This window comes from Pseudopipra pipra, chromosome 1 (genome assembly GCF_036250125.1).
Source record: "Pseudopipra pipra isolate bDixPip1 chromosome 1, bDixPip1.hap1, whole genome shotgun sequence".
NCBI classification, from domain to species: Eukaryota; Metazoa; Chordata; class Aves; order Passeriformes; family Pipridae; genus Pseudopipra; species Pseudopipra pipra.
In genome coordinates this window covers 20,611,664-20,637,875 of record NC_087549.1, presented here as the reverse complement: position 1 = coordinate 20,637,875, position 26,212 = coordinate 20,611,664, and the positions used below count along the sequence as shown (strand labels likewise).

General features: G+C 46.0%; 1 protein-coding gene across 8 annotated transcripts; it reads left to right on the top strand.

Annotated features, from left to right (window-relative positions):
* The first annotated feature begins 104 nt into the window (after positions 1 to 104).
* On the top strand, positions 105 to 23,577 carry ODF1 (outer dense fiber of sperm tails 1). Of its 8 annotated transcripts, none has more exons than XR_010428824.1 (5): positions 105 to 512; positions 2,659 to 2,835; positions 4,854 to 5,134; positions 14,325 to 22,961; positions 23,145 to 23,577. XR_010428824.1 is itself a non-coding variant. In XM_064647364.1 (2 exons), exons 1-2 carry the CDS (start codon positions 22,732 to 22,734, stop codon positions 23,452 to 23,454), a joined length of 540 nt encoding a protein of 179 aa, XP_064503434.1. In that variant the 5' UTR covers positions 22,609 to 22,731; the 3' UTR covers positions 23,455 to 23,577. The 8 variants fall into 8 exon arrangements, 1 of the variants encoding a protein (XP_064503434.1); XR_010428828.1 differs by having other exon boundaries at positions 105 to 2,835; positions 14,325 to 14,415; positions 14,516 to 22,961; XR_010428823.1 differs by having other exon boundaries at positions 107 to 2,835; positions 14,325 to 16,229; positions 17,385 to 22,961.
* Positions 23,578 to 26,212: the final 2,635 nt, after the last annotated feature.

The window sequence follows — 26,212 nt, the reverse complement described above, 5'->3', positions numbered from 1 at the left end:
CACTGGCGCGCGCTGCTTTCCCCCCCCGCCACTAAGCGCGTCGCCGATTGGCTCGGCGCGGGGGCCTCGCGGCGGGGCGCGGTGACGTCATTGCGCGCGAGGGACGTAAAGCACCACGTGCCTCCCCCTCCCCCCCGCCCGGAGCGGGTCCCGCGGACGTCGCGCGCCGCTCCCCTGAGGCGCCGAGCGGGAGGGGCGCCGGGAAGGAAGGAAGGAAGCGGGGCACGGGTTGTGCTGTGAGGCGGTGCTGGCCCCCGGGGGTACCCTGGGGGGCGGAAACAGGGTTTTACCCCGCTACCCGTAGCTGCTGCAAACCTGCCGCCCGTCGGTACCTGCGCGCGGGGACTGGCCCTGTCCTTTCCTTTGTACTTGGCGTTTATAGTCAGTCCTCCTTGCACAGCCGGCATTATTCACCTTCTTTTAGGGAGGTTCACAGAATAGCCGGAGTTGGAAGGGACTTCTGGAGATCATCCAGTCCAACCCCCCTGCCAGGGCAGGGTCACCCAGAGCAGGTGACACAGGAATGCGTCCCGGGGGCTTTGGAATGTCCCCAGAGAGGGAGACTTCACAACCTCCCTAGGCAGCCTGTTCCAGTGTGCTGCCACCCTCAACGTAAGGGAGTTCTTCCTCATGTTGGGGTGGGACGTGGGTTTTGGTTTATGGCCATTGCCCCTCGTCTTATCGTTGGGCTCTGCTGAAAAGAGTCTGGCACCATCCTCTTGGCACCTGCCTGTGAGATCTTTATATGTGTTGATGGGATCCCCTCTCGGTCATTTCTTCTCTAGGTTAACCACTAGGTTGGTAGTATATCAAAATAAAAAGGTATCTGCCCCCGTGGAGCTCTCAATGCCGCAGTCCTGCGCACCTCCCTCGGGACAGGGTTTAACTGAACTGTTCCAAAAGATCACACCTTGCCGATGGAGCTGCTTTTAACAAATTAACATCTCAATGTGCCGAAGGTTGAGTGGCAAAGTCAATAAAACAGCCATTTGTTTCTATAGAAACTGAACACCTTAGCAGAGATTGTACCAAGCTCTGATTTTGATGGTTCCTTCCACCCCCCCACCCCGAATTTGCTGCTCTTGCAGCCTGCTCTTGCCTGTTTTCAGGAAATCAGAAATTTGGAAAACGGGCTTGGAATTTTTTAGCATGTGAGGAATGCTGGCAATCACATGATAACGGTACCAAAAACCCTCTAGAACCTAGTTCCGTGAGTTAGAATTAATTTCTGATGCTGCATAATCATGCACCCTGAAAATCTCAGTTTGTTCCTCCACTTTCAGATCGTAAGGACCTTTGCAACTCCCCATCTTCCATTCCCCCTTCTCCTAAGATCTTTCTCCAGTACAGCCGAAAGGAGCTAATCCAAGAATCAGCTGATGCAGCTGCTTGCTGCCCAGAGATTTGGGGAGTTTCTGCGGGTTTTTTTTCCAACACGACTATCATTAACATGAGGAAATGTAGTAAGAAAAGAAATATTCAATTGGTGCGTTCCAGATTTCTTGTTCTCAGATGAAGTTTCCCTGTTTGTTCTGTTCTCAAGTGACAGGGATACTGAAATGGCTTCAGGAATACAAATAAGTAATTTAGCTTATCCTGGGACGAAAATCCTAACAGGTTTCTGGAAATACACAAGGCATGAAATGGGACTCATTCTGTTTGGTAGTGCAACAGTGCAGTAGCTGTGCTTTTAAAAACTAGTAGGTCCATGAATACCTTTTTTTTTCCCCCTGTTGGGACAGAGAGTTTCTGGATTACTTAGTTCTGAGTCTGGTTGTACCAAAGTTTGTTAGCTTTGCTCTGCTTTTTCCTTCTCCTTTTTTTGTTCTCAGCGTCAGTCTTTATGCTTCCCCTGAAAACATGGTGTTTATTGTAGTGAGAGAGTCTTCTAAGTTGTCTTGACCTCAGTCATTTTATCAGAATCACTTGAATGTTTTGATAACCACCTGAAAAGTCTTGCTTCTCAGTTAATTTTTTTTTCCCAGACAAAAAATAGAGGATTTTCCTTTGACAGTCATTCTTCTTTTCCATTGAATAGTAGGAAGACGGGTCACATGAATTCCTGCAGACCCCTTGAAAATGCTGTCAAGAATTTTTTGTAAGGTTTGGGAAGTTCCAGGTATTTATGTTTGGTTTTGTGTCCAAGATCTAGTTCTCCAAAGCATTTACATTTCCAAATGCTGTAATTTGTGCATTGGAATTCTCTTAGGAGTTGGGCATAAAGAAGAGATTTTCATTACTCACTTCCTTCCAACATTAATACACAAGCTGTAAAACTAATGGGTTATGGAAACCTCTTAGATACAGGAAGAGAGCTGGGAAGGCCCAAAGAGGGCACACATCTGTTAGACCTCAGCAGTCTGCTGCTGGCATTGCCAGGTAGTCCTTTTCTGTAGCTTTATTTACATTATGTCTGAATCCCAGTTTTAGCCATTGCTTGTGGCTTTGCCAATGCAAACACTCAGCATGAGCAAAAATGAAAAAAAAAATTAAAATGGATTCCACTGGAACTTGGGTTCAGAGCCAGAATAAACTTGAGTAGTGCAAATGTCAGCTTTTATTCACACTCAGAGTTTGTATTGCTGTCTAAAATGGCAACTAACCCTAAGCATAGGTGAGAGGACACAAACCCAAGTGCTCAGCTGACGATGTTGTTAGTCTAACAGGACTTTGGAACATGGAAGAAGTTCTAGCACACCATCAGAAGTGCCCATACTTCCCTAACAGGGATGTGAGACTGCATCTTGCTGCTTGACTTTTGGAATACCAGGAGGTGGCAGCTCATTGAACGCCTGCCTTGTCTACTGCTGCAGTTCTTGGAAGATAATTTGGCAGGTAACAGCTTGATGGTCCTTTAATTATCTGAAACAGCTCCAAATACAATTGCTTTCTGATAGCAGAACTGCTCCTTCTTACAACCTGTGTTTTTAGGAACTTAAAAATAAAAGACTTTCTAAATCCTCTGGATTGTCCCAATCTCTTGGATGACAGCATTTGATACTGTAATGGTATTTAAAAATTCATATTTGCCAAGTCATGAAAATCCCCTCAAGAACCAAACTAGATTTTCTTTCTTTACAAAATGTATCTTTAAGACAACGTTGTTTGTCTTGGCCGAAGTAATTTCACTCCCTGCATTGCACAGTTCTTCGGTGTATAGATGGTGCTATTCTCAGGTCTACTGGTAAAGCAGCACCTTCCTTGTGAAGGTGCAGCTATAAATACACCAACACCCAACCAGCAGAGCAAGTTCCCTGCTGGTATACTTGTCTGTGCGGGAGTTTTTGCCAGCTTGGAAATACCACACAAAATAACTTCTGTGGGATCACTGCTGTCATGTCTGAAATTGAGTTTTGATGAGAGTCAGCATTTCCTGAAGTTTTCAGACTGGTAGAAGTGCATGGATTAGCAGAGACCTCCGGGGGTCATCTCATCCAGCCTCCTGCTCCACAAATGTCCATTTCCAGTAGATCAAGAACTTTCCCATCAGAAACAGCTTGTGAATAATATGCACTGGGACACCGGGACAGATTTGCTCCTGACTGCTCCCTAAATCCACTTGGCAGCTGCAGGCCTGGTGAATTGCATGGGAATTTGTTAGTCCTGGAGGGAGGAGACGTACTGGAGATGGAAGGATTGGGGTAAGAGGACTGCAAGGGACTTTGCTCTGTAAACAGTGTGAGCAGATGCCGGCAGTTGTACCACAGGCAGCCTTGCCTGCGGCTGGTGGGGCGTGGAGAAGTCAGGGAGGAGGCCCTGAGCAGAAGTAAAGGCTTCAGGCAGTGAAGGAGAGCTCCAGTATGCACTTTCCAGGCTGTTAATTCCAGATGTCAACAGACATGACATCAGGCTGGCAGCATAAGATTGTATTTTGCTGTGGAAGAAATGAGGCCAACATTTCTGGAAATGTCAGCAAGAATGCTGTGCAGAAAACTATAGCTTCTAGATCGTTCCCAAGGCTGAGGAGAAGTTACTATAATGAGCAGCGAAGTACATTGCAAGGTTTCCAGCACCTTGTGCCACAAACTGAAGCAATGCAGGTCCCTCATTCTGCTGCAGTCTTTCCCTTAGCTGCAGTACCAGAAAGAGACTCAGATATTCAGAAGTGATTGTGGTGAGCTTTGACACATTTTGACAGACAGTCTGCAGATACACTTGCATGACTGAAATGCATACACATGGAGTGAAGTACATCTTTTGAAATCAGGCAATACTTCACCTGCCTGATCTCCCTTCCTCTCTCTTTGTCTGAGCTACTCTGCATTTTCTCACCTCAGCTCTGCAGTGAAGGAATCCTGGGCCAGAAATGAGGATTCTGCAAGAAATTTGGCCTACAAGAAAGCCGAAGAGAGTCTTTTTACAAAGGCATGTAGTGATAGGATGTACACTGAGAGAGGTTAGATTTAGATAAGATGTAAGGAAGAAATTATTCACTGTGAAGGTAGTGAGGCACTGGAGCAGGTTGCCCAGAGAAGCTGTGGATGTTTTATCCCTGGAAGTATTCAAGACCAGGTTGGGTGGGGCTTTGAGCAAACTGGTATAGTGGAAGGTGTCCCTGCCCATGGCAGGGGGATTGGAGCCTGCTGTGATCTTTAAGGTCCCTTATAACACAAAACATTCAGTGAATCTGTGATTTGTTTCTCCGTTCTTTACTATACAGTTAGGTTTACTTTTTCTGTTTAGGGAAGTTGGCACAGTATGTCTGGGATTGAGGTGAAGTGTCTGCTGAGTACTTAGTGGAATTTGTAGATCCACTGGTATCTGGCAGACTGAGATTTTGTTTTGTCACATCCCTCGCTTGACTTTGCTCCTCACCTTTGTTGCAGCCCCTTACTTGAGTCCTTCTCTTCCAGCTCCCACAGAGGCACTTATGAACACCTCTTCCTTCTGACTGGGCATCCAGGACATCTCTTCTTGTCCAGTCCCCACCACAAAGTTTACATGATCACTTTTATGTGTGTATACCAGACCTGTCCACTGACAAATGCAGCTGAGCATGGCAAGAGGAGCTCACCAGCCATCCCGGGCACTGTGCAGGAGCCAAGTGTCCTGGGAAGAGAGGCTGTGGGCAGCCACCTTGTGCAACTGTCCCTGTAAGAAGGTGTGAGCAGAGCTGGTGTGCACAGTGTACACGGTGGGTGCATGGCTGAGACTTTGTGTCACCTGGGCTGGTGTTCTTGTGCACGCAGCAGAGTTGTAGTGTTTTGCATCAGAGTGCCTTCCTGTCGGTTCCTGGTAAGAAAAGACACAATTTGTTTGAACTATAGCAACCTAAAAGGTGGGCATGTGTCCCTATCAGGTTGTCTGGGTTCCCTGTGGAATTGCTGTCTCCTTCTTATCTGTCTGCAGGCTGTCAAGGGAGTCCAGATGATTAAGTGGGACGAAAAAAGATTTTTTACTGTCCTGTTGGTTCCATTTGATTGGGTTAGTTACTCTTGTCTTAACCATATTTACCTTCAAAAGTGGCAGTTTGAAAAAAAAATGCCTTTATAAATTGTGAGGGTGAAATGCATTCACAGCAATAGTTTTGTATGGCCTTGATTCATGTACTGCCATCTGGAATTATTGCTGAGTAAATTTGTTTCTGGCAGGGAAAGGAGTGGAGACCTTCCAGGTCAAAAGCAAGTGAATTATTCCATGGTCTCCAGTGGGGCCAGGATTTACCTTTCAGTGTATGTACTTCCAGCGTACTTTTTAACTGCTGTTCCTCTGTCATCAAATAGCCATGTGTCATGGATGGCTATTTATAATACAGAAAGAAATAGTAGATGGCTCTTGCATTTGGCTTTAATTCCCTTTGAAAAAAATACTGAAATTAAAAAATTTCCTGAGGAGTCCAGTGTAGTGCAGAGCAGTTGGTGGTGAGTGTCCAGCCAACCCCCTTTTGAGGGGGGTTGTGTGGGCCAGCTCTAGGTGTGCTCATGGACTGAACACCCACAGCTTCCCCAAAGATCATGCTGCACTTTGGGAGCACAGGTTTCCTTTTGGTTTCACCCCAAAGGAGCCCAGGGTGTGTGCTCTCAGGCTGCTCCACAAAGTGAACTGGAGGGTGGTGAGGGGGTGATGAGTTTCAAGCCCAAACTGCTGATTTGAACGATAGCACAGGCACACAGAGAGAAAACTGAGCTGCTCATGAAAGAGCTCCAAAGCAGCCTCCGTTTGCAGCTGGCATTTTAAGCAAACCAGAGGCTGTGTCACTTGAGAAGCGATAAACAGTGGCTGTTCAGGAGAAATCTGGCCTGTGCAAAATGAGTGTACGCAGAGGTTGCAAATTCACCACCCCTTCTGAAATAGTTCCTCCATGTTTCAGCAGTCAGGACTCCCATCATTAGTGTGCAGGCAGGTTTCAGACACCACCCATTCCTTTTAAATGGTGGTCTTTGCTTTCAGGGAAGATTGCACCATTCTGCTAAAAATCTTGTGAGCTTTTTTCTTCTTTGTTTCCCCCCCCCCTTAAATCACTAAGGACATTCACACTGAACAGGATGGCTGTTTTTCAGCTGTGTTTCCAAGTCCCTGTAGGATATTCCCAAACTAGGAACATAAATGCAGTGGGTCATCAAAACCAGTACTGGAAGTGATTAAATGTAAGAAAAGTAGATGTTGACTTCGTGTGAAGAGAGGCAGCTCTAACAGCTGGGAGTCCCATGAAATAAGGATTTTTATGGTGATGGAGCCTCAGTGCTGAAAGGGAAAAAAAAAATTGCAATGGGAATAGTGGTCAATAGGAGATGGAGCACAGGGAGACTGTGCTGGGAACTGCTTTGGTAGTTAACATTTAGCTTCATGGAAACTAGTGGAGGAAAAAAAATACGAATAGATAGTCTGGGAGGTTTTTTTCCATTGCAGTGTAAGAGAAAAGGGACACAGTTAACTGATGGACGAACATTTTATTGTGAATAACAGCAATTGCAACACTCAGTTGTATATGCCTGCATATGTGTTGGTGAGCATATTTCTATAGATAGGTAGTTAACACAAAACTGCAGGCAGATTGCAAATTCAGAATTACTTGCTACTAACTGAACATACAAGTAGTTTCACTTGCAGTGAATGTTGCCTTCTGCTGTGAACTGACACTAATTATTTAGGCTTAAATGTTTAATACTGTGTATCTGCTTTGTCTGGTTTCTAACAGAAGTGTCAAGTTTAGCTGTTTGCAAAATGTGAAGTTAGAAAAAAGATAGCCTTAAGTCATCTTTGAAACATTTTCTTGAAAACTGTAATGCCACTAGAGTCTGAAGGAGGGTAATCAGTATATTATCACTTGCAGGGAACTTCAAAGTTCACCTGAATTTGGGTTATGAGCACTGGGCAAAAGAAAAACTGAGCTAAACAAGCCAGGTAGAAACTTGTTAGCATTTGACAGATCTATTCACTCTGTAAGTAGGATTACCTACTTACACTTGTCCTGTTCCCCATACAGCTTGTACAAGCTACATTTGCCTAAAGCTTTCCCTGTTGGTGCCTTCCCACTGGCAGGGGAGGAGGTGACAAGCCGTCCTACCCCTTGGCTGCTCCTGTGGGTAGAATGCCTGCCAGGCACGTTGCTGGAGGGGAGCTGGCATCGAGTGGGAAATGTCTTCTGATGTCACCTGACTTTTGGGACTACAAAGTGAGGAGCACAAGTGCTTTGGTTTGTGAAGTCCCATTTAGAAATGCTGGACATTTTTATGCACAATTTATGTGTCTTTGCCTGAGGAGTGTACAGAAGTTTATAGTATATGAGTTCAGATAGGCTTCAGTCATAACAACAGGCGACTTATCTGTTTGGCTTATTTCCTAGGATTTATTCTGCTGCTCTGATAAGCTGTGATTTAAAACATGCTGAAGTGCCAGTGCAGGCTAAGAGCCCCTTCTCCTACACTGAAACACATCACTGAGAGTAGAAGACACTGTGCTTTGTGTCTGTCTCCCAAGGTGAGGGAGAGAACAGCTGAGAGGCATGAGGCTCAGCCCACAAAGAGCACCTCATGGGCGGGAGCGGGAATCAGATCCAGAAAACAGATCCCTTAATTTAGGCATCTAATCTCCCACACTAGTCAGTGGAGACTTAGTTACAGGAGTCAATGGGCTGGGAGCGTGATTCAGCTGATGAAACGTAGGTATCTATCCTCTGGTGAACCGAATCCCTCCTGGCAGTAGGAGGTGGGACACTGAGCTGATACCAGTGTGTCCACACCTCTAGGCACACACCTACAGCCTGGAAGCCCATCACTGGTAAAGATGTGCTGATGAAAGAGATCCAGTCTCCAGCTGCTGCATTGTTTCTCCAAATGAGAGGGGTGGGCTGGAACCTGTGGCAAAGGCTGGAGCTGCTGAGCCCTCCAGAGGGTCTGAGCATGCGTAGGGCAGCTTCAGGCTCTCGGTGAGGGGTGTGTGAGCACATTAGACCTTAGGTAGGTAGTTAAAATGGCACCAGGAAAGAACACTCAAGGCTCTGCAATAAAGAAACAACATTACTCTGTTAAAATTATTCTTACAAACTCAATTGACCAGTTCAGACAAATGGACTTAAATGAGCCTTCTTGGGATACGAAACATTAGTATCTACCACTTGTATTTGAAGCTATGTTTTAGATTTTATTTTCCAGACAAAAGAGTAATTTAAAATTATGCAAATGAGCTGCCAAAGCAAGGCATTATGCAGATTTGTGGAGGCAGGCAGCAGTGTTAACCCTTGGTGCTGCAGCTCGCTGTGGAGGGAGTGCTGCTGCATTGGCTCTGCGTGAATTCCTCCTGAGTTCAGTGCTCCTCAGTCGGGGTCTGAAGTGTGAGACTCACCCTCCTGCACATACCCATTGCCAAGTGTATTGTATTTGCTGCGGTGTTCACCTCACAGCCCTGCCTGGCACAAACTGTACCCAAATCCAGCCTGGACATCTCAGAAAAGACAAGCTTCGTGACTGTTGTCCACAGTGTCATACAGTTTGTTTCCAGAGTATTTGAAGTGACTGTCATGGGGGAAATATTAAATTACTTTTCAAATGTCAGCTGTGCAGTAACACTTTATAAACAATTGATGCTGTCAGCTAGAAGTCCTCTAGCTTGCTGGGCTGGCTGGTGTACACAAGATGCAGTAGCATCTCGTGGAGAGGAAGGCTATCAAAAGAACTACATGTTGTGCTAATTTGAGGGTTCAATAGCTTGTTATCCCACCCAGCGATAAAGGTGGAGGGAATAACTCTTCAGCCAGGAACAGATGGGTTTTGGTAGAAATCCAGGGTCTGATCTGCTCTGGAAGTTTGCCCTGATCTCTGCAACCAATGCCAACAGCTGACATAGCCACACTGTCAGCACTAGTGCTGAGCAAGAAATCCAATGTTTTATAGCAGTGGAAATGCAAATGGTAGGAGCAGGCAAATCCCCAACATGCTATGAGGGTGTAAGAGCAGATAATCTCTAAGGGAGGTGCGTGATGCTGGGTTAAAATAGTGGCAGCCAAGCCTGGGAACAGAGGGAGAGAGTTCACGTTGGGTGGTTTGTGCCTCAGTCATGCCCGTGTGGGAAGTCAAGCCGTGTGAATATGGGGTTTGTTCAGTGTCAGGCAGAAATGGATCCTGCTGAGGGCAGGAAGGACTCTGGCTGCAGCATGGAGGGACTTGAATCCACATTTCCTCCTGCACTTCAGTTCATAGAATAGAACAATACAATCACAGTTGTTCGTGGCTCTCTATGAGAGACCTCACAGAGCAGTGCAGGTTCCAAGGAAAACACCAAGGCACCTGGCATTTGCTTTCCAGTTGCTAAATGTGTGTGTGTGTGATTTTTTTTCCCCATCTTCGAAGAAATATGTATTTGTGTAGTGAACTACTTTAGTAACAAACAATGTCTCAGTGCTGCTCTAGGAGATGGAGGTAATCCAGGTTTGTCTCTTGCACCCTCTTACACCCAAACCCTTTACAGTTTTCTTCACTCACCAGATTACTCCCTCACTTTCTAGTTAAGGGTGTTATTTCAGGCTTCTTGTCAGAAGCTGCCTGTCTGAGCCAGTACACAATACTGAATAAACGCTTCAGTGTGTTCAAACATGGACACTACCAGTGAATTTACAGACTTAAAACCTATGGCCATTTTTAAAATGGATACATATGCGTGCGCACAAAGGTTAGCTCTGTTTAGCTGCTTTGGTTTTGCATGTTCTTAAGAGCATTTTTGGCTCAAAAATGTGATGTCTCTCATGTATTTGGAAAGACTTGTCCAAAGCACATGATCAACATCTGTTGGTTTCGATGTGGCAGAGGAGCACAAAACATTGCTCTTGTTTATATTTGATTTTAAATATGGGTTTGGAGTTTTACTATTGCTCAGCAATTTGAGAAATGGACTGGTGGTCTCGTTAGTAAAAAAAAAGCAAGAAACCCACCTACATTGGCTCAGGTTTTTGTTAATTTTGAAGGAAATAGCTGAAAAGGATATAAATCAGACGCTGCTGCTGTACTGCGCATGCCTGGCCAGCTTAAAAGAACTAAACTAGTTTAAATAGGCAGAAATACTGTTCTATGATGGCCCGCATCTCAAAACAAATTTGAGCACAAAGACCACGGAAGGAAGTTGCTAGGAAACCTCTACAGTGCGCCGGAGAAGTTTTGCAGCGCAGGCACCTGTAAGAGAGTCATCACCACCTGCCAGCCTGGGCATTTCCTAAAAACTGGGGTGTAAAATTGTAGACCACGTTGATTTCTATAAATGCAGCATCAGGAAATGCCTTACAGCTCATTTTAAATCAGTGTAGCTCCAGGGGACTGTAAACTATTCCCAGAACCATCCCTGAAGGCTTGAGACTAAGGTCCTGTCTACAGTAACACTGAAGCTCTGACTTCCGTGATCAGGCAAGGTCTGCCCAGGCTGCTTTGCTAGCACATGCCTGCACTCATCCTAATTATGTTCTTAGCAAAGATCTTTGCTTTTGTGGGCTCCAACTTTGCCCATACTGAGATTTCAATAAGGTGACTGTAAACCAGACTAACCCCCTGGAGGCTGCTGTGTCTCTTCTCTTTTGCACGGAGTCTCAGGGTGGTTTTGCCAGCAGAGATTTCCTGCAGGCATGCAGGAAACCCACCTTAGGTGGGTTCTCTGTGGGGGGATGCTCCAGAAAGTTGAAGTGCATCAGTCAAAAATGTTACAGCTGCAGGTCCACAGTGTCAATGTGCACATATTAAAGCCCCAATTTCTGTACCAAGTAGTTGTAATTATGATGATGTCTTAATCCTCTTAACACACGATTTCTTTACTATGGCTACTTCATAGCTGAACCTTTTAAGCCCATTTCTATGAGGAAACTGGTAGCTGAAAGATTGGGGAATCACCAAGGACATGTTTTTCTTTCATCATGAAGTCATCTGTCAGTGCTGCTCATGACTGGGATAAGACAGGTAATGACTATCAGGTGTTGCTAGGATTGCTTGTCTGCACACTTCCTTAGTAGCTTTTTCCAAAAATGGGCAATGTGAGGCACGGGGATGGAGGAGTGGCTGCCATGAGCACAGTGAACAGAACATGGTTTAAGAGTGTCCATGAAATTCCCTTTGTGTAGGAACCCCCTGAAGGTGTGTCACCAGCAAATTTCTGCCTGCCACCACTCGTCCCTGTTACACAGCACATTGCCCACTCCTCTCTGCCCACCTGACCCATCACTGCTAAAAGCCATTAGCACTCAGAGGGTGGACAATGAGATCTTCCCTCCTTCAAAGATAAGCAATAAATGAAGAGAAACCAGGAATTCCTGTTAAGCCTGAGGATGCTTCTTTAAAGAAAGATTCCTTTTAAAACAAAGGGATTCATTCCACAACAAAGAAGGCACTCCAGAGAAGGTGTGATGTTGATATGCAGTGCTGATAACATGAAATGTGGCTCCAACAGGATTTTCCATTCTAGTTTATCTAGTCCCTTGACACATAAAAAAGGCAGGATCCAGATCTTCAGTTTAACTTAAAAAATCCCAAACCTCTTAGGAAATTCTTTTTTACACAACATATAATTAATGTATGGAATCAGCACTGGTTATTCCTGACAGGTTTAGACTAGTTCTGCACTTGATGGTCTAGCAGTGTTTGTGATCTCTGTCCTTGTGAGATGCTGTGGGAGGAAGGGCTCCAAAACAGTCAGTAATGGCAGGAACTCAGTTGTTAATTTAAAGAAAAGCCCTCTCCTCCAGTATAGTTTCTGGAGCAAGAAAACTGTGCAAGAGCTATAGCAACATCTGGAGCTTTCCTGATTTGGAACAGGTTTTCTGTGTTTCAGAAAGGATTACACACAAGGACAGAAAGCATTTTCAGTGGTGTTGCTGGAGTAAGGTCACATTCAAAGACTCTCATATCCCATGCTTTGTGACTCAGAAAACAGCACCCACCTCACATGCTTTTATAGTGGTGATGCCCACACCTGAGCGAGTTCCCTGCACCTTCCTTATGGCAACTGGGGAGAAACGGGGATCCAGCTCTACAGCTGCTGATGGGAATAGCCATGCCCTGGGAGCACCTCTCTCCTTCGGTGGCTGCAGAGAAAAGTTAGAGGGGAGTGGATGTGTTTGCTGTAGAGGTTTGAAGAGAGTGAAGCCCATCAAGGCACCTGCTGGCTGCAGCTGGGGAACATCTGCCCGACCCTGCTCTGAAGGCAGTGCCACCCCAGGTGGGGATGCTGGGAGGCTTGCAGGTCCCACTTGGTGTTGGGTGATGGAAGGAGTTGCCTCTTGCAGTTGTCCATCCTGCCCCTTTGGTAGACATAGTTGCTCCAAAGCAAGGATGTGCTCCTCCTGTAAATCACCTCCTCACCCACAGACATTAACATGTCACTACATGTCTGTTGGTCCCCGCAGTCACCACAGCCATGGGCATGACACTGATGCAGAGCAGAGCAGGGCCCAGGCAGAGCAGCTGAGTAGTGAGGACAAACAGGAAAGGCAAGTTCAAAGGCAGGTGTGACACAAAGGAAAAAGTGATGTTAGTAACACCAAGCCAGCAGCAATAGCAGCTGCTGCACATGGCAGGCACAGCCCCGTGCGGCCCGCTCATGTCCACTGGACATCACATCAGGATATGCCATGGCAGCACCATATCTCCAGCTGGAAATGAGAAAGGGTCCTCCCCAAAGCAACCAGCACAAGCAGGACTGTTAGAGGCAGGATGCCAGAGTAAACCTAAGCCTTGCTCATGACCACAACATCCATGTGCCTCTCCCAAAGCAGCAGCCCTCACAGACCTGAGCCTGGGAGGTACAAAGCACCTGCCTGATGCATGTGGGCCATCTCAGTGATCAGTGCTTCTGAAACAGGGTGGGATCATTACAGTTCATCAAAACACAGGCTTAATTTTAAACTCCTCAGTAATACCAGAAGTTACTGTCTGACCCTGTCTCACACCCTCACAGTGCTGCCAAAGGAGGAGGGAAAGAATTGCAAATTTACACGGTGGCATATGGAGCGATTCAGAATTCATCCAAAATGAAGATGATGAGAACAACATTTTTGTCAGGTCTTTGATCCCTTTCAAAAATACAACCCTCTGGATGTGTTTAGAGAGGGCTCATGCTGTGTGCTGGGGTTTTTGTAATCACTGCTGACTAGAAGTGCCTGTCATCTGATTTGTGCATTTTTCCAATCTGTTTTATAGTACAATCAAATTACTGTTCCCACATCATAAGAGATGCTTCACAAGTTTCTTGGGAGAGGATGACAAGTTCCAAGGCTAAGGTTTTTGTCCTCTAGAAAAAGAACTTTTCCATTTTTCCTTCCTAAACCATTTAAGTTGATAATTACCCACAGAGGCTGAAAATCAATTCAAACAAATCTTGGCTCATCTCCAGGTATTCCCCAAAACTGGAAGCCAGCAATTCAAAAGAGATAAAAATAGAATGAAAGAAAAATCCATAAATTGAGGAACTTCATATTTCACAATACTTAAGTGGTGAAAACATTTCTTGTACAGTGGCATGTCAGGATGTACCTGATGCTTAGAGGTATTTCCAGGTAGAGGTTCAAATCCCTGTGACTGGCCCTAAACCACTGCAGGAACAAGATAACAGAAGCCCTTTGATTTTAGCCACCAAGTTATTTGCATCTGCTCTGAGGATACTGTAGATAATACCTTTGAGGCCCTAGGATAAACTCACTGAAGAATATAAGGCTGCCACAGCTCCTGTTTCACCATGCTTAGTGCCGTGAGGTGGGACCTGTAAGCTGCACAGCTCATCCTTCTAAGCCATTGCTATGGCTGCACCTTGCCAGGGAGACCCTCATTGCAATCAAGAAGTGCTCATCCTTCTTTAAACAGGAAAGAACGCAAAGGAAGGCAAAATTAGGGTTGGTGTTTTCTTGTCATTCCCAGAGCCTGTGCCTTGTTCCATCTGTGTGGAGAGAAGCTGTCACAGAAATGATGGGAGGCTGGCAAAGAGACCTGACTGCCAAAGGAAGACACTGTTAGTAGCCTGGAGTGTGCAGCCAGTGTTGAAGAGGGGTATAAATTTAATTGGTAACTCATTTCTTATTAAAACTGACAGATTTTTTTCTTCCTAGCAGAACAGACAAGAGTGGAAAGGTTTCACATAATCACTGATTTCACTGAAACTTGACAGCATTATCAAGCCCTTTAAATCTTTTTCAATTTTATATGAATCCCGTAAAATATCAAAACACCAGCATGTAAACAAAGGACTTCAATAAGCTTTGTTTGGTATTTCTATTATATTCCAATTTGGAATGAAAGGAGATGTGAAATAATCAACTTTCCCAAGAAAATGTGATATCTGAAACTGTCAAGGAGTCCAGTGACCCCTGCTGATGGACAAGTCACCTCCTGAAAAGTATCCTCCTGCTGCAACAAATCCAGCACACCTACCACAAAGGGAATTCTTGTTCACATCCTATTAGATGCTCGGGGTCACCCTCCAGGGTGGCAGCTCCAATTGCTAATACTGTGTTTTGGAGAGGTACTTTCTGAAGCACACTTATGGAAATGTAGAGGTCTTCACTGATGCTTGAGTAACACAGGCACATCTCTGACAAGTGGGTAGGCCTTAGCTTCATCCTGCAGAAGAGAAAACAAAAGACACATGCAAACTCTTTTCTGCTGAAGAGAACATGGATACTGGAGAAATGAGAGTTCTCATTTAAAAAGTTCTCTCACACTGCACTAGCACGTTGATTTCTACTCCTGCAGTAAAGCTGGGTTTCATTTGTAGGAGACTGACCTGGACAGAAGCAGATGTCAGACTGAAAACTAACAGCATCAAATGCACTTCTTCATACCAAACAACATTTTGTTTATTTACACTTGAGTGGACAAGATACCTGCAACAGAAGAACAAGACCCAGCAAATACACTACATACTGAACTGCACAGGCACCAGTGGCTTTTGGTACTTGTTCTCAGATGGGGGTTTGTACCCCGCGGGTCTTGTACACAGCTGGATAATACCCACCTCTCCCATTCATCCACCTGAGAGCTGGAAAGCACAGTCTTCAGCTGCTCCACAGTTTACATCTCTTCTGAGTGCTCAGTTTGCTGAGCTATTTGAACTAAATGGGAGCAGTAGGAATACAGTAATGTTGGCTGAAAACAAAAGCTGAAGCAAGGGGATTTTCAGAGCAGCTTTAGGGCCTGAAAACTGCTGCAATCTTGTTTGTGCTAGGTGATGTGGAGTCCTGTAAATGACTCTGGTTGTGACAGAAAGAAAAAAAATTCAATTCATCAGCAGGCCGTTCTCTTTAAGCATTGCAACAGCTTTCATATACTACCTTTGGGAAGAGTGGATTGGCTTGATGGAGGTAGTGAGGAGCTCTGCCATAGCATCACCCCCTCCAAATGTGCATGATAGCAAGCAGCCGCTGTGAGTGCATCTTCCAAGTGGTCTGCACAGCCCCACCAGTGTGAGAGCAATGGCAGGGGGCACAGCCAGGCCAGGCCCCCCACATCAGAGGGGCAATGAGCAGGCAAAAAGCCAGATCTAGCGGGAAGAATTTGGAACATTTTGGGGTTAGAAGAGGCTCAAGAAAGGGCAAGCTTGATGAATGAACACAACTGACATGACATGGAAGGCACACCATGGGCTTTTGCTCTCCAAGGCGTGATGCTGCAGGATGTTTTGGTCAAGATCCTGTGTACTTATGGAATAAAGCATCTTTGGCAACAATGCTGAGTACCATGGTGCCCTGAAATGTGCTGGCAAAAGACCTGTCACTGCTTTAATTGTATTCAAACATGCAGAGTTAGAGTGAATATTACCATGAGCAGGTAAGGAATTGATTAACTAGTTTGCTATGAAAAGGAAGGGTGACACTCATTTTCTTCCACCTGGACTGTTTAGACAAACCTTGTTGTGAAGAAGGACATTTATTCATTCAGGTGTAAGAAAGCATAGTCCTGCCTCTCAGATCCTCGCCGCTATGTGCCAGTGGGAGAGCAGGAGTGGAAGAGAGCCCAGGATGATGAAGGAAAACAAGGAAAAGACAACTTTTTAAAAGTTGACTAGGCATCAGTGTGTCTGAACAGCAGCATGAGGAGTCAGTGCAAAACATTCAATGAATCATTTAAATTTGCACTGGAGGAATTCAATCGCTCCATTATGAATTTCAAGTGGAGAAAGGATTCCTTGAAGAAATACATAAAAAGCAGTTATTGATATAACACGAATATTTTTTCCCATGAAGGTTAAAGAGTGTTAAATATGTCAGTAAAACCAAGAGAACATCAAAGGATATCTCATTTACATAAACAGTGTGTTGGCAATCCAGAAATACCATTTCCAGGAGTTATTCCTCAGGTTTGTATGGGAAGTCAATGCTGCTCCAAGGAGCAGGAGGCTGAGCTGGAGCCTGTCGCCCTGGGTCTGCTCTAAGGCTTTCAGCAATACTTGGCTGGACACCTAGGTGCACAGTTACATGGATAATTACTTCTGTTCCATATGGAAATTAGGAGAGGGGAAAATGATCATTATTATCCATATTGGTTACCTGATTGCAGTGTGTGGCTGAAGTGCTCTGTGTGCAATTGCACTCTCATCATTTAAACAGCATCTGGCTGATCCAAACTGGGCTTAAAGTGATATCCTTACACCCCACTTAAGAAGGCATTTGGAGTGTTAGGAGATTCTGGATGATACCTGTAAATCAGTACATCAGACACTGTCAAAACTTGACAGGTCTGAAAATATATTGACCAAACTCTGAATTGATCAGTTCTTGCTGAACTTGATCTGTTCTTGCTCAAAAGAAATCAAGAGAAACTTTGAAAGAATGGTCAATTCAGTCATTATGTCTGAAAGGACAATGAAGACAGCAGTGCTCCAGCCCTGGGAGTTAGATTTCGGGGTTTTGGGGTTGGGTTTTTTGGTTGTGGGGGGCTCTGGAGGGGGTGTTTTTTGTTTTGGGTTGTTTTTTCAAGTTTCAGATCATTTGGAGTATCCTAAAGCCCATCTCTATGGACTCCCCTGACAAGGCAGATTCTGAGCAGACAGCTCCCTGGCTCTGCACAGTGGGCAAGAAGAGGCAGTCACACCTGACATAAGCAGTGAAGGACATCTTCCAGTTTCCATCTCTTCATTCTGCTTTTACATTTTAGGAGCTTCTCAGCTTCATAGGTTTTGAGAAGACCTTGACAACCACGGATGCTAAAGGGATCAGAAACAATGAGCCAAAGAATCTATACTGTGTTTAACTTGTCTGTGTTGGGATGTTGCCTTTAAGGTCACTGTGGGAGTAGTTTCAAGACAACCTGAGACTGACAAGGACTGGATCAGAGATGGATGCTGTAGTATATGCAGTCCTTCATCCTCCTCCTCATGCCAGGTCAGAGCTGACTGTGCAGGATCCTTAGGAGTGCAGCAGACTTGAAGCAGTAGGATTTCCTATTCCATTGATAAGTAAAGAACATTTCAAAACAGTCCTTGCAAGTTAGGCTTATTAGTGGACTCACTTCCTTGACAGCCCCAAATTTGTTTCATTGCCTGATCTTACTAGAAGTCAAAATTCACCTTGACTTCTCAGGGCAAGGACCTGATTAAGCTGAAGCCTTCATCATACCACAGTGGTTTTACCCTGCTGATTCTCCATGTCCCAGTAATATGGAGCATCCACGCATCAGCATGTCACCAGCAATTCCACATTGCATTTACGGCACCGGCTGACTTGCAGTGAAGGAGAACCACTAAGAGATCCTCTTTGCCTGAGGGAGTACTGGAACTATCCCACCAGCAGCTGGAGTAACACTAGGGCAGAAGTCCCTCCTTCCCCTAGGGAAATGGAGCTGAGTTGGTTCTTGAAATGACGGACAGCATACCTTCAAGGTGGAGTTGATCTGTACTCAAAACAATTCCCATTCATCCACATACCTCCTCAGAAGTGTTTGGTGCCTCTTTCAAGTGGGGCCAGCTAGTCAGACCCACAGAAACATGAGTGCCACTTCCCCATGCCTGAGAAGTCCCCAGCTCCACAGCAGTGACGTTGGCCAAGTCACCTGCACGAGGTTGGTTACTCCTCCAGTGTGTGTCCATAATTACCTCTCCATGCCCAGAAGGGCAGGCAAGCTCTCCCACAGCTCACAGGAAATAATTACAGAGCTGCTCATCTTCCTGCAGCATGAAGCTCTTCCTGTTACATCCCAGAGGCACCAGCAACATTACTCATAGTGGGTGATGTTTCCCAGCGTGATTCTCTCACCCCGGGTCAGCCATCCAGCCCAGTCCCACCTGGGGCTAGTCAAGCCCAGGACAGCACATTGATGCAGGGGAGCTTGGGAAGAAGGGGAGTAGAGAACATGGCTCTGGCTGTGGGAAGCAGCCTGTCAAGAAATGCTTGTTTAATGCACAGCAGATTAGCCTGCCTCAGGAATGAACTGTTTCTGTAAATCAAATGGCTTCTCATGAGTCAGGAGCCCAACCCTTTATTACAGCGTTGCGTATTTTCAGAAACGGATGAAAAAGTAGCAAGCATTTTGGAGAAGCTGTTTCACACTGCTGTGGGTCTACTTCCAATTTATTTGGCTGGTTGCTGTGCCACATCCACAGCTCCCCAGCTTCACGTGTGGAGTAGCTGGAGGTCGTGCAGCATGGTGCTGCCGTGGAAGAGGTACCCTCCCATCCTGATCCTTCCTTGATAAAGGAGTTAAAGGCAAAGGCAGGTGACTTCTTGGGCCAGCTTTCCTGAAGAGATGCCTTCTTAGCAGCTCCACCTGCAGTACTCCTCATTCTCCTGATCTGGAGATGCCTTGAGTCTCCCTTGTTTTCTGCAGGAGTGAATGTTGGTCTCTGGTGGAGACCCAGCAGCCTCAGAAAGTCTTTTTACCTGCTTATGGTGGTGCCTTAAGACACAATACCTGCCTTCAGGAAGTGGGCCTCACAGCCATGGCAGAGAGCGAGCTTGTGTGTCACTGTGTGTTGTCCTTGTCTGGTGATATATGGTGGTAGCTGAGAGACTACCCTCACCCCAGACCATAGGTGGGCTGGAAGAAGCTGGGAAGTGGGACCCTCATTCTTCACTTCCCTATAGCTCTGCTTTGCGGAGAGAGGTGACTCCCCCCCCCCACCAATGGAGTCTGTGGCCACCATGTCTCTCACAAGGCACCATACAGGCTATTTTTGTTTGGGTAGTTTAGCACAACAAGCACTATGGAGAGTGGAGTGGAGTAGCCCATAGCCTGGAGGCTCGGGAAGACCCTGTGTCCCTGCAAGGTGATGCACTCTCAACGATGAGCCCAGAGTGTGGGCCTAGCAGGCTTTTCAGGGCTGGGAAAGTCTGAATGAGTACTGAGTTGTTTAAAATAGCTTTAGCTGCCTCATCAGTCATCTACTCTCAGTGACATTGCAGATGATACCAAGTATACCATGATCTTTTCAGAAAGAAGCAAGACTATGAGAGAAGGCTGGGAGAAAAGGCAGAGAGAAAATAGAGTGTGGCAAGACAGACATTCTGGATTGTTTGACGTGTGTAGCCAAAACCTGAAGTCAGTTTATGGATCATCTGTGTACCTCTCTCCCACCAACTGAGCTATGTCAAGCCTGGGCTCGAAAGGATTCACCAGCACAGAGGGGCCCAGGCGGTTGCTTTGGCATCTCTAAGGAAAAAACTTGCTCCATCCAACCTGTCACTGCTGTGGTATCAATATCAGGCCACACATTTTTCCCCCAAAGGGTAGTGGGTGATAAACCTTGTCTTTATCCACCTGAGTAGGTCTGTCACTTCCCCACCTGTCCCCCATTTCTCTCACTGTAAAAGGAGCGGTTAACATCAGTAATTCAGGGATTTTTATTGTTAACATTTGTTGGTTTTTGTGTACCAGGCTGAGGAGGGATCTGAGTTCTCAAAACCTTTAAGACCATGGGTTTCTGTGTAATGCCAGCACCCAAAGGGAGTGAAAGCCTGGAAAGGGATACCAGGCAATCTGTCCACTGCCATTGTTTGCCAAGAGAACCAAATCAGTCTTTCTCCTCTGAATGCTTTTGAGGTCTATTTCCTAAGAATGACATCCACAGATGTCCTCTGTGGGGGCACTACTGGAAATGATCATGTAGGGCTGAGAATGCTGAAACTAAATTTGTAATACTCAGCTGCTGTAATCTGCAAACAGTGCTAAGTGCTAGAAAGAGGCAGCAGCCGCCCTCCAAAGCTGTTTTCAAGTACATATGATCAAGAGAGTCACTTGTCAGCCACAGCAGGTGCCCACTTCTGCTCAAACTCAAGGAAGTCATGAGGGTGATCACCATGCAGATCTTTACAGAAATACCATAAAACATGAGATGAAAAATAACTATTGAGTTGTCTAGTCTAGCCACTTATCCATCCCTTATAAGTACAAAGTGAATGATTGGCACCAGAAGACCAAAGGTTTAAAGTAGGGGTGTTTAACTAAAAACAGCAATAAAGGTATGAAGAAAGCAACTCTGCTAGCTGCCAGCATACAATTCTGGCTTAGCTGCTGCAGTAACAGGAAACAAGGCTACAAATTACTTTCATAGCTCTGTATTTCCATTTGGTTTAAAAACTACAGCCCAGTTTTCAGAAAAAATACATTACAAAACTCATTACAAAAATGAGTTTTTATTATTTTTAAGCACTGATTGCAAATATAAATGCAGGTATGCAGCTGTGTGTAAGGGCCCCTGGGGATGAACAGCTCCACACAGAAGTGTTTTGGGAAGGCTCTGTAAACAGGTGTTGCTACCCCTGGGTTCACTGATTCCACAGAGGGCACTCACTGACACAGTGTTTCATCCTCCTGCAGGATTTTCTGGGAGGTTTTGGGACATAGTAAGATAAGGCAAAGCCTGTGCTGTTCCCAACACATGGCAATGCACACCAGGAGCACTACTGGATGCCGTGCTTCTGCCTGTGATGATGGGATGGGAAACAGGGCAGAGGAGAAGAGCAGCAGCTTGGCAGATATCTGTTTGACTGATACGTGTCCACAGACACCTAGTTATCCTATGTAAGATGTGTGGTGATGCCCTCCAAGGTTATTTTGCCTGCAGGTCCCTCTGCTCAGTGCTCTGCTTGTGGGTCATGCTGATGATCTCCAGGTCTGGGAACAGTCACCCTGGGTGCGAATGCCTGCAGGGAAAAGCTCTCATCCCCTAGTATAAAGATGCAACCCAAAGGAGTCAGCACCCTATGGGCACCCCTGCCTGCAGACCTTTCTCAGTCTCTTGAGGTGCTGATGGTGAATCCTCAACCTCCCCAGTTTCGTGTGTCAGGAAGGTTTAACTTCAAATTATTTTCAAGCTGTTGTTTTCCCTGCAGAAATTTTGCATTGCTACACATCCTTGTGTTCAGCATCTTTGCTTTGTAGTGGCTCTCGTGGTCCGTACTCTGTCAGGATGCTCAGTTCAAGTGGTTTTCTCCATACCTAATCTCTTCAGATGAGGCTTGGCAAACAAAACTCCCTCTGGGAAATAAAGGGTTCAGATTCACCAGGCAAGAGAGACCTCCTAAAGGACTCTTTCATGTATAGCCAAAGAAACTAGAGAGTGTCAGATTTCAAAGGCAAAACACTGCCATCAGAAAGGTGTACAAGCTCCATACAGAAGGGACCCTTCACAACTTGGCAGCCTTTGAATTCAGCTTTTAAATAAAATCACTGAAAAAGTGATGCAAAAGTAATAACACATAAGGAAAGGGGATTTGTTTATGGATGAAACTACCTTTCAATATAAAATAAGGTGTCTCTTTTGATTTAATGATAAGCCAAACTCATATTTTGTCTTGGGAAAATGACACATCATCCAGCTCACCACTGGGCAGATGCCTGAGAGACGAGGGTGTTGGTTCTGCTGAGGCTGGAATTAGCTTCTGTATCACTGGCAGATACGGAGGGAATACGGTTCATGTCTTGGGCTCCAGCACTTCATCAGAGATGATGGGGTGGAAAGCTGATGGTGAATGTAATTCCTGGGAATTGTGGACAGCCACACCGAAGCAACATTGTGCATGAAACCACATCCAAGTTATGCTCCCGTGGCCTGTGGCTCTGCTTCCTGGCCACTGTGCACATACCCCCACTGTGCCCCAACCCCCTGGGGTGTGTCCCTGGGCTCCCCTGGTCCATGGGGGGAGTGGCAGCAGCAGGTGTGCACAGACTGGGCTGCAGTTCCCATGGCGACTGTGGAACTGTGACCCTTGATGTCATAAGGTGCCTGCTGGAAGGCTGCAGGAGCACCTGTGGCTCTGCTCACGCGCTCACCACCAAATGAAAGTCTCAAGGCACCTGAGTTCATTCATGCCCTGACACACTTTGCAGCGTGGCAATGTCGGCGCGCGGTTGCTTTCCGGAAGACACCAGCCAGCACCTGAGGCGGATACAGCGGCAGGTGAGGCTGCTGGACCTGCGCCTGCAGCTGCTCCGTGAGAAGCTGCTTGCAGCCCGCCTGCAGAGGATGATGACCTGTCACCGCTGCTGCCTGCAACTGCCCGAACCCCGGCCCCCGGCACGAAGAGCCCTCCCCGCAAGGGTGGATGTGGAGCGACGAATCAACAGGTAACAGTTGCCTGCTTTCTACAAGCATCAGCACCCTTTAAGGTAGGATAAGGGAAGTTTGGCATTGCTATCAGGAGCAAAGGTTGAAACAGATAAGTGGGATGGGAGAGAAATAGCCCTTTTGGAGAAGTAAGTTGGAAGGGGAATGGGAAGGTAAAGGCTATCCTCTTCTTTTAATTCCAGAATACAAAGATTTAGCAGGACATTGAGTTCATCGCATAGTCATTGTCATTTGGCTTTGATCGACATGAAGGATTTTGAGCCCAGGGATGTCAGTGTGGAGGTGAAGGATGGGAAGGTGACGGTGTTAGCAGAGCACAGGGAGGAGCGCAACACCCCAGTGTTAAAGACATGTAACTACAGAAAATTCATGAAGGAGTTCAACCTGCCACCAGGGGTGAGCGACGACGAGGTGACCTACTCTCTGGAATCCAACAGCATGATGAAGATTGAAACGGCACCCAAGGGCTGCCCTCAGCTCCAGGACTACTGAGCTGAACCCAGGCACAGTCATTCCTCTGCCACATCCCTTCTACCCACCAGCTTTAAGTCTGTCCTGCTAACTGTGCGCTAACAACTTCTCTCACCTCTTCCAAAAAAGAAGACAGCACTCTGAGCAGATGTGTGCGAGCCTCATTTGAAGGGGTTTGGTGGGCAAACATAGGGGTGCCAGAAGGAAAACATGAAGATGTTTTTGGACATACGTGGCTGTGGTCACTTGCTGGGCACTGAAGGCAGGGCTGGAGGTGGTAGGTTTAGGGCTTACGATCACATGGATTTTAAAGGCCGAGAGGCACCACCTGTGGTCAGTCACATTTCTGTAAGGACACTTCTCTCAGTCCAACCTCTTCCATTTGAGCTGCAGGATGTTTCTAGAAAGAAAACCTTGATGATAAACACATTGAGGAGAGAAGCCTTCTCCCAAAAAAACCCGAATTGTGCTCTTTGTCCCCTTGGTTTCGTTCTTGCAGGGACTGCCTGGCTGGAAAATAACAGCTGATAATAAATTTTAAGCTTTATGGGCTTAGTGTGTAGCTGGGTCAGTAGAGAACCATACAACCATGGAATGATTTTGGTTGGAAGGGACTTTTTGAAGGTCATTTACTCTAGCCTCCCCCCCTCTCCATGAGCAGGAACATCTTTCACTAGAGCAGTTTGCTCAAAGCCCCATCCAACCTGGCCTCTGGGCAACCTGTTACAATGTCTCATCACCCTCAATATAAAAAAATCCTTCCTTACGTCCAATTTAAATCTACCCTTTTTCAGTTTAAACCCCCTTGTCCTGTCACTACGGGTCTTGGTATAAAGTCTCTCTCTCTCTTATATGCTTCCTTTATATACTGAGAGGCTGCCCATGCACGGGTAACCTGATTCTGATGTTGACCAAGGATGTTTAGACCTAACACACCTCACCAGGGAGGCTGCAAGGGAGACTCCTGTGAGAGCAGGTGGCAGGGATGGGGACTGGGTGCTGCAGAAGACTGTCTTCCTACAAAGCAACCCACTGAGTAATGAAACTGAACCCCTTTTGGGATACGGTCTTCGCACTTTGTAATGATTTCTACAGAAGCTGTCTAAGTGTGCAGAGGGGAAACGTATTTCAACACCTCTCCTTTACCCATGATTTGCAGAACGTATCGAGTGCCACAGCAATCACAGGGCTAGCTGTGACTGCTCCTATCTTTATAGCTTATCCTTTAACACATGCTTATCATACTTGTCCCTAAATTAGGCTTCTTAGGCTCCTAACACCAAATTACACTCCTGAGCACTTTACTGACAGATGTGACTTTCTGAAAAAAAATTTGAATTAATTTTATATCCTGTGAAATGCTAGTCTAGGCTGGTAGGACAACCTTTAGGACCAACAGAAGCAAATCACTGAATAGTCACTTGGTTTTGTGAATACCTACATGCTGTTAACAACTTGGGCCATACCCCAAAATCCGTACCCTCCAAACACTGCTAACCTGAGAGTTTGCAAAGAGAAAATACCTTTGGAAAACCATCGTTAACAAGCAAGCCATGCTCACAGCAGCATCTCTCATAAAACAAATTCATTTGCCACTAGGTGGCAGATACTATTTTTTTTTAAATTTATCACAGCGCAACTATTTTATTCTAAGCAAACCTGCTGAAGGTGGGGTCACAAAAGGATAAGTCTGGGACGCACTGCAGCTGGTATTTTTCTTTGTTATGCAAATAGCAAATGAAGAGGAGGGCAAGAGACATAGCTGTGTTTTGTGATCCTGAATGTGCAGGAGCCCTCGGGACAGACCACCACCACATTAGGTTCCTACACTGGATTATATCAACCTCAGATCCTGCAGCTCTCCCCCTTGGAGTACAGCTCCTAGATAAGGCAACTTTCATTTGCTTCAGCAGCCCAGCTCTACTCCAGTTATCAGCCCAGCAAGGGATTCCAGGAGTTTATGTATTCTTCAGTGTGTTGCTGCAACAAATTATTTTGGGGGCTAATCTTAACAATTCTCACATAGCAGATACCCTCTCTGAATTCCCTGGCATGAGGAAGATGCCAGAGATAGTGAATTGGCTCTGTAGTTCTAAATGTTAGTGCATTCTTGAACTCTAGTCTTATGGAGGCATTTATAAATAGCCAAGGAATTTATAACGAGAGGTCATCTGAGGATGCTAAATCCAGACTTCTCCTCAGTCATCGATTTCTAGGGGATTTCCTGCAGCCAAGCAGTGCTCTGCAAGCTTAGGCTGTGTAGAACTGCTGTTTCTCTCCTAGCTATTGAAAACCTGGAGAGAGCAGTCCCTTCCTGGGAAGGTGCGAAGTGATGCCAATTTTCCTCTCCCAACACTCCTGTGTGCTGCTGCTCCCGAGGGCACAGCACTGCTTGGGCAGGTGGCCACTGCTCTCCCAGTGGGCAGTGCCAGCCTGGCAGGGTAAGTTGATGCCTGTTGCAGGGGCCAGCTCTGCTTCTCACATCTCCTTTCCCTGTCCTTGGAGCATTGGCATGGCCAGTCTGTTGGGATCATGCCAGCCAAGTGGGGCCGACACAGCCACCCTCCACTGCACCTCCACATGAGGTGAGAAGCTTCATCCATCCATCCATCGTGTTTGTGCTTAAAGTTAAATTTAACCATTGTCTCTGTTAAGCTGTTTGGCACCTCAGTCTCTTAGATAAACTTTCCAAGTCTGTTTTCCTTCATCTCCCCTAGAGAAAGCCCTAAGAGTTTAGAAGACAGACCAGGATCCATGGCTTGAAGTCTGCCTCTGTACT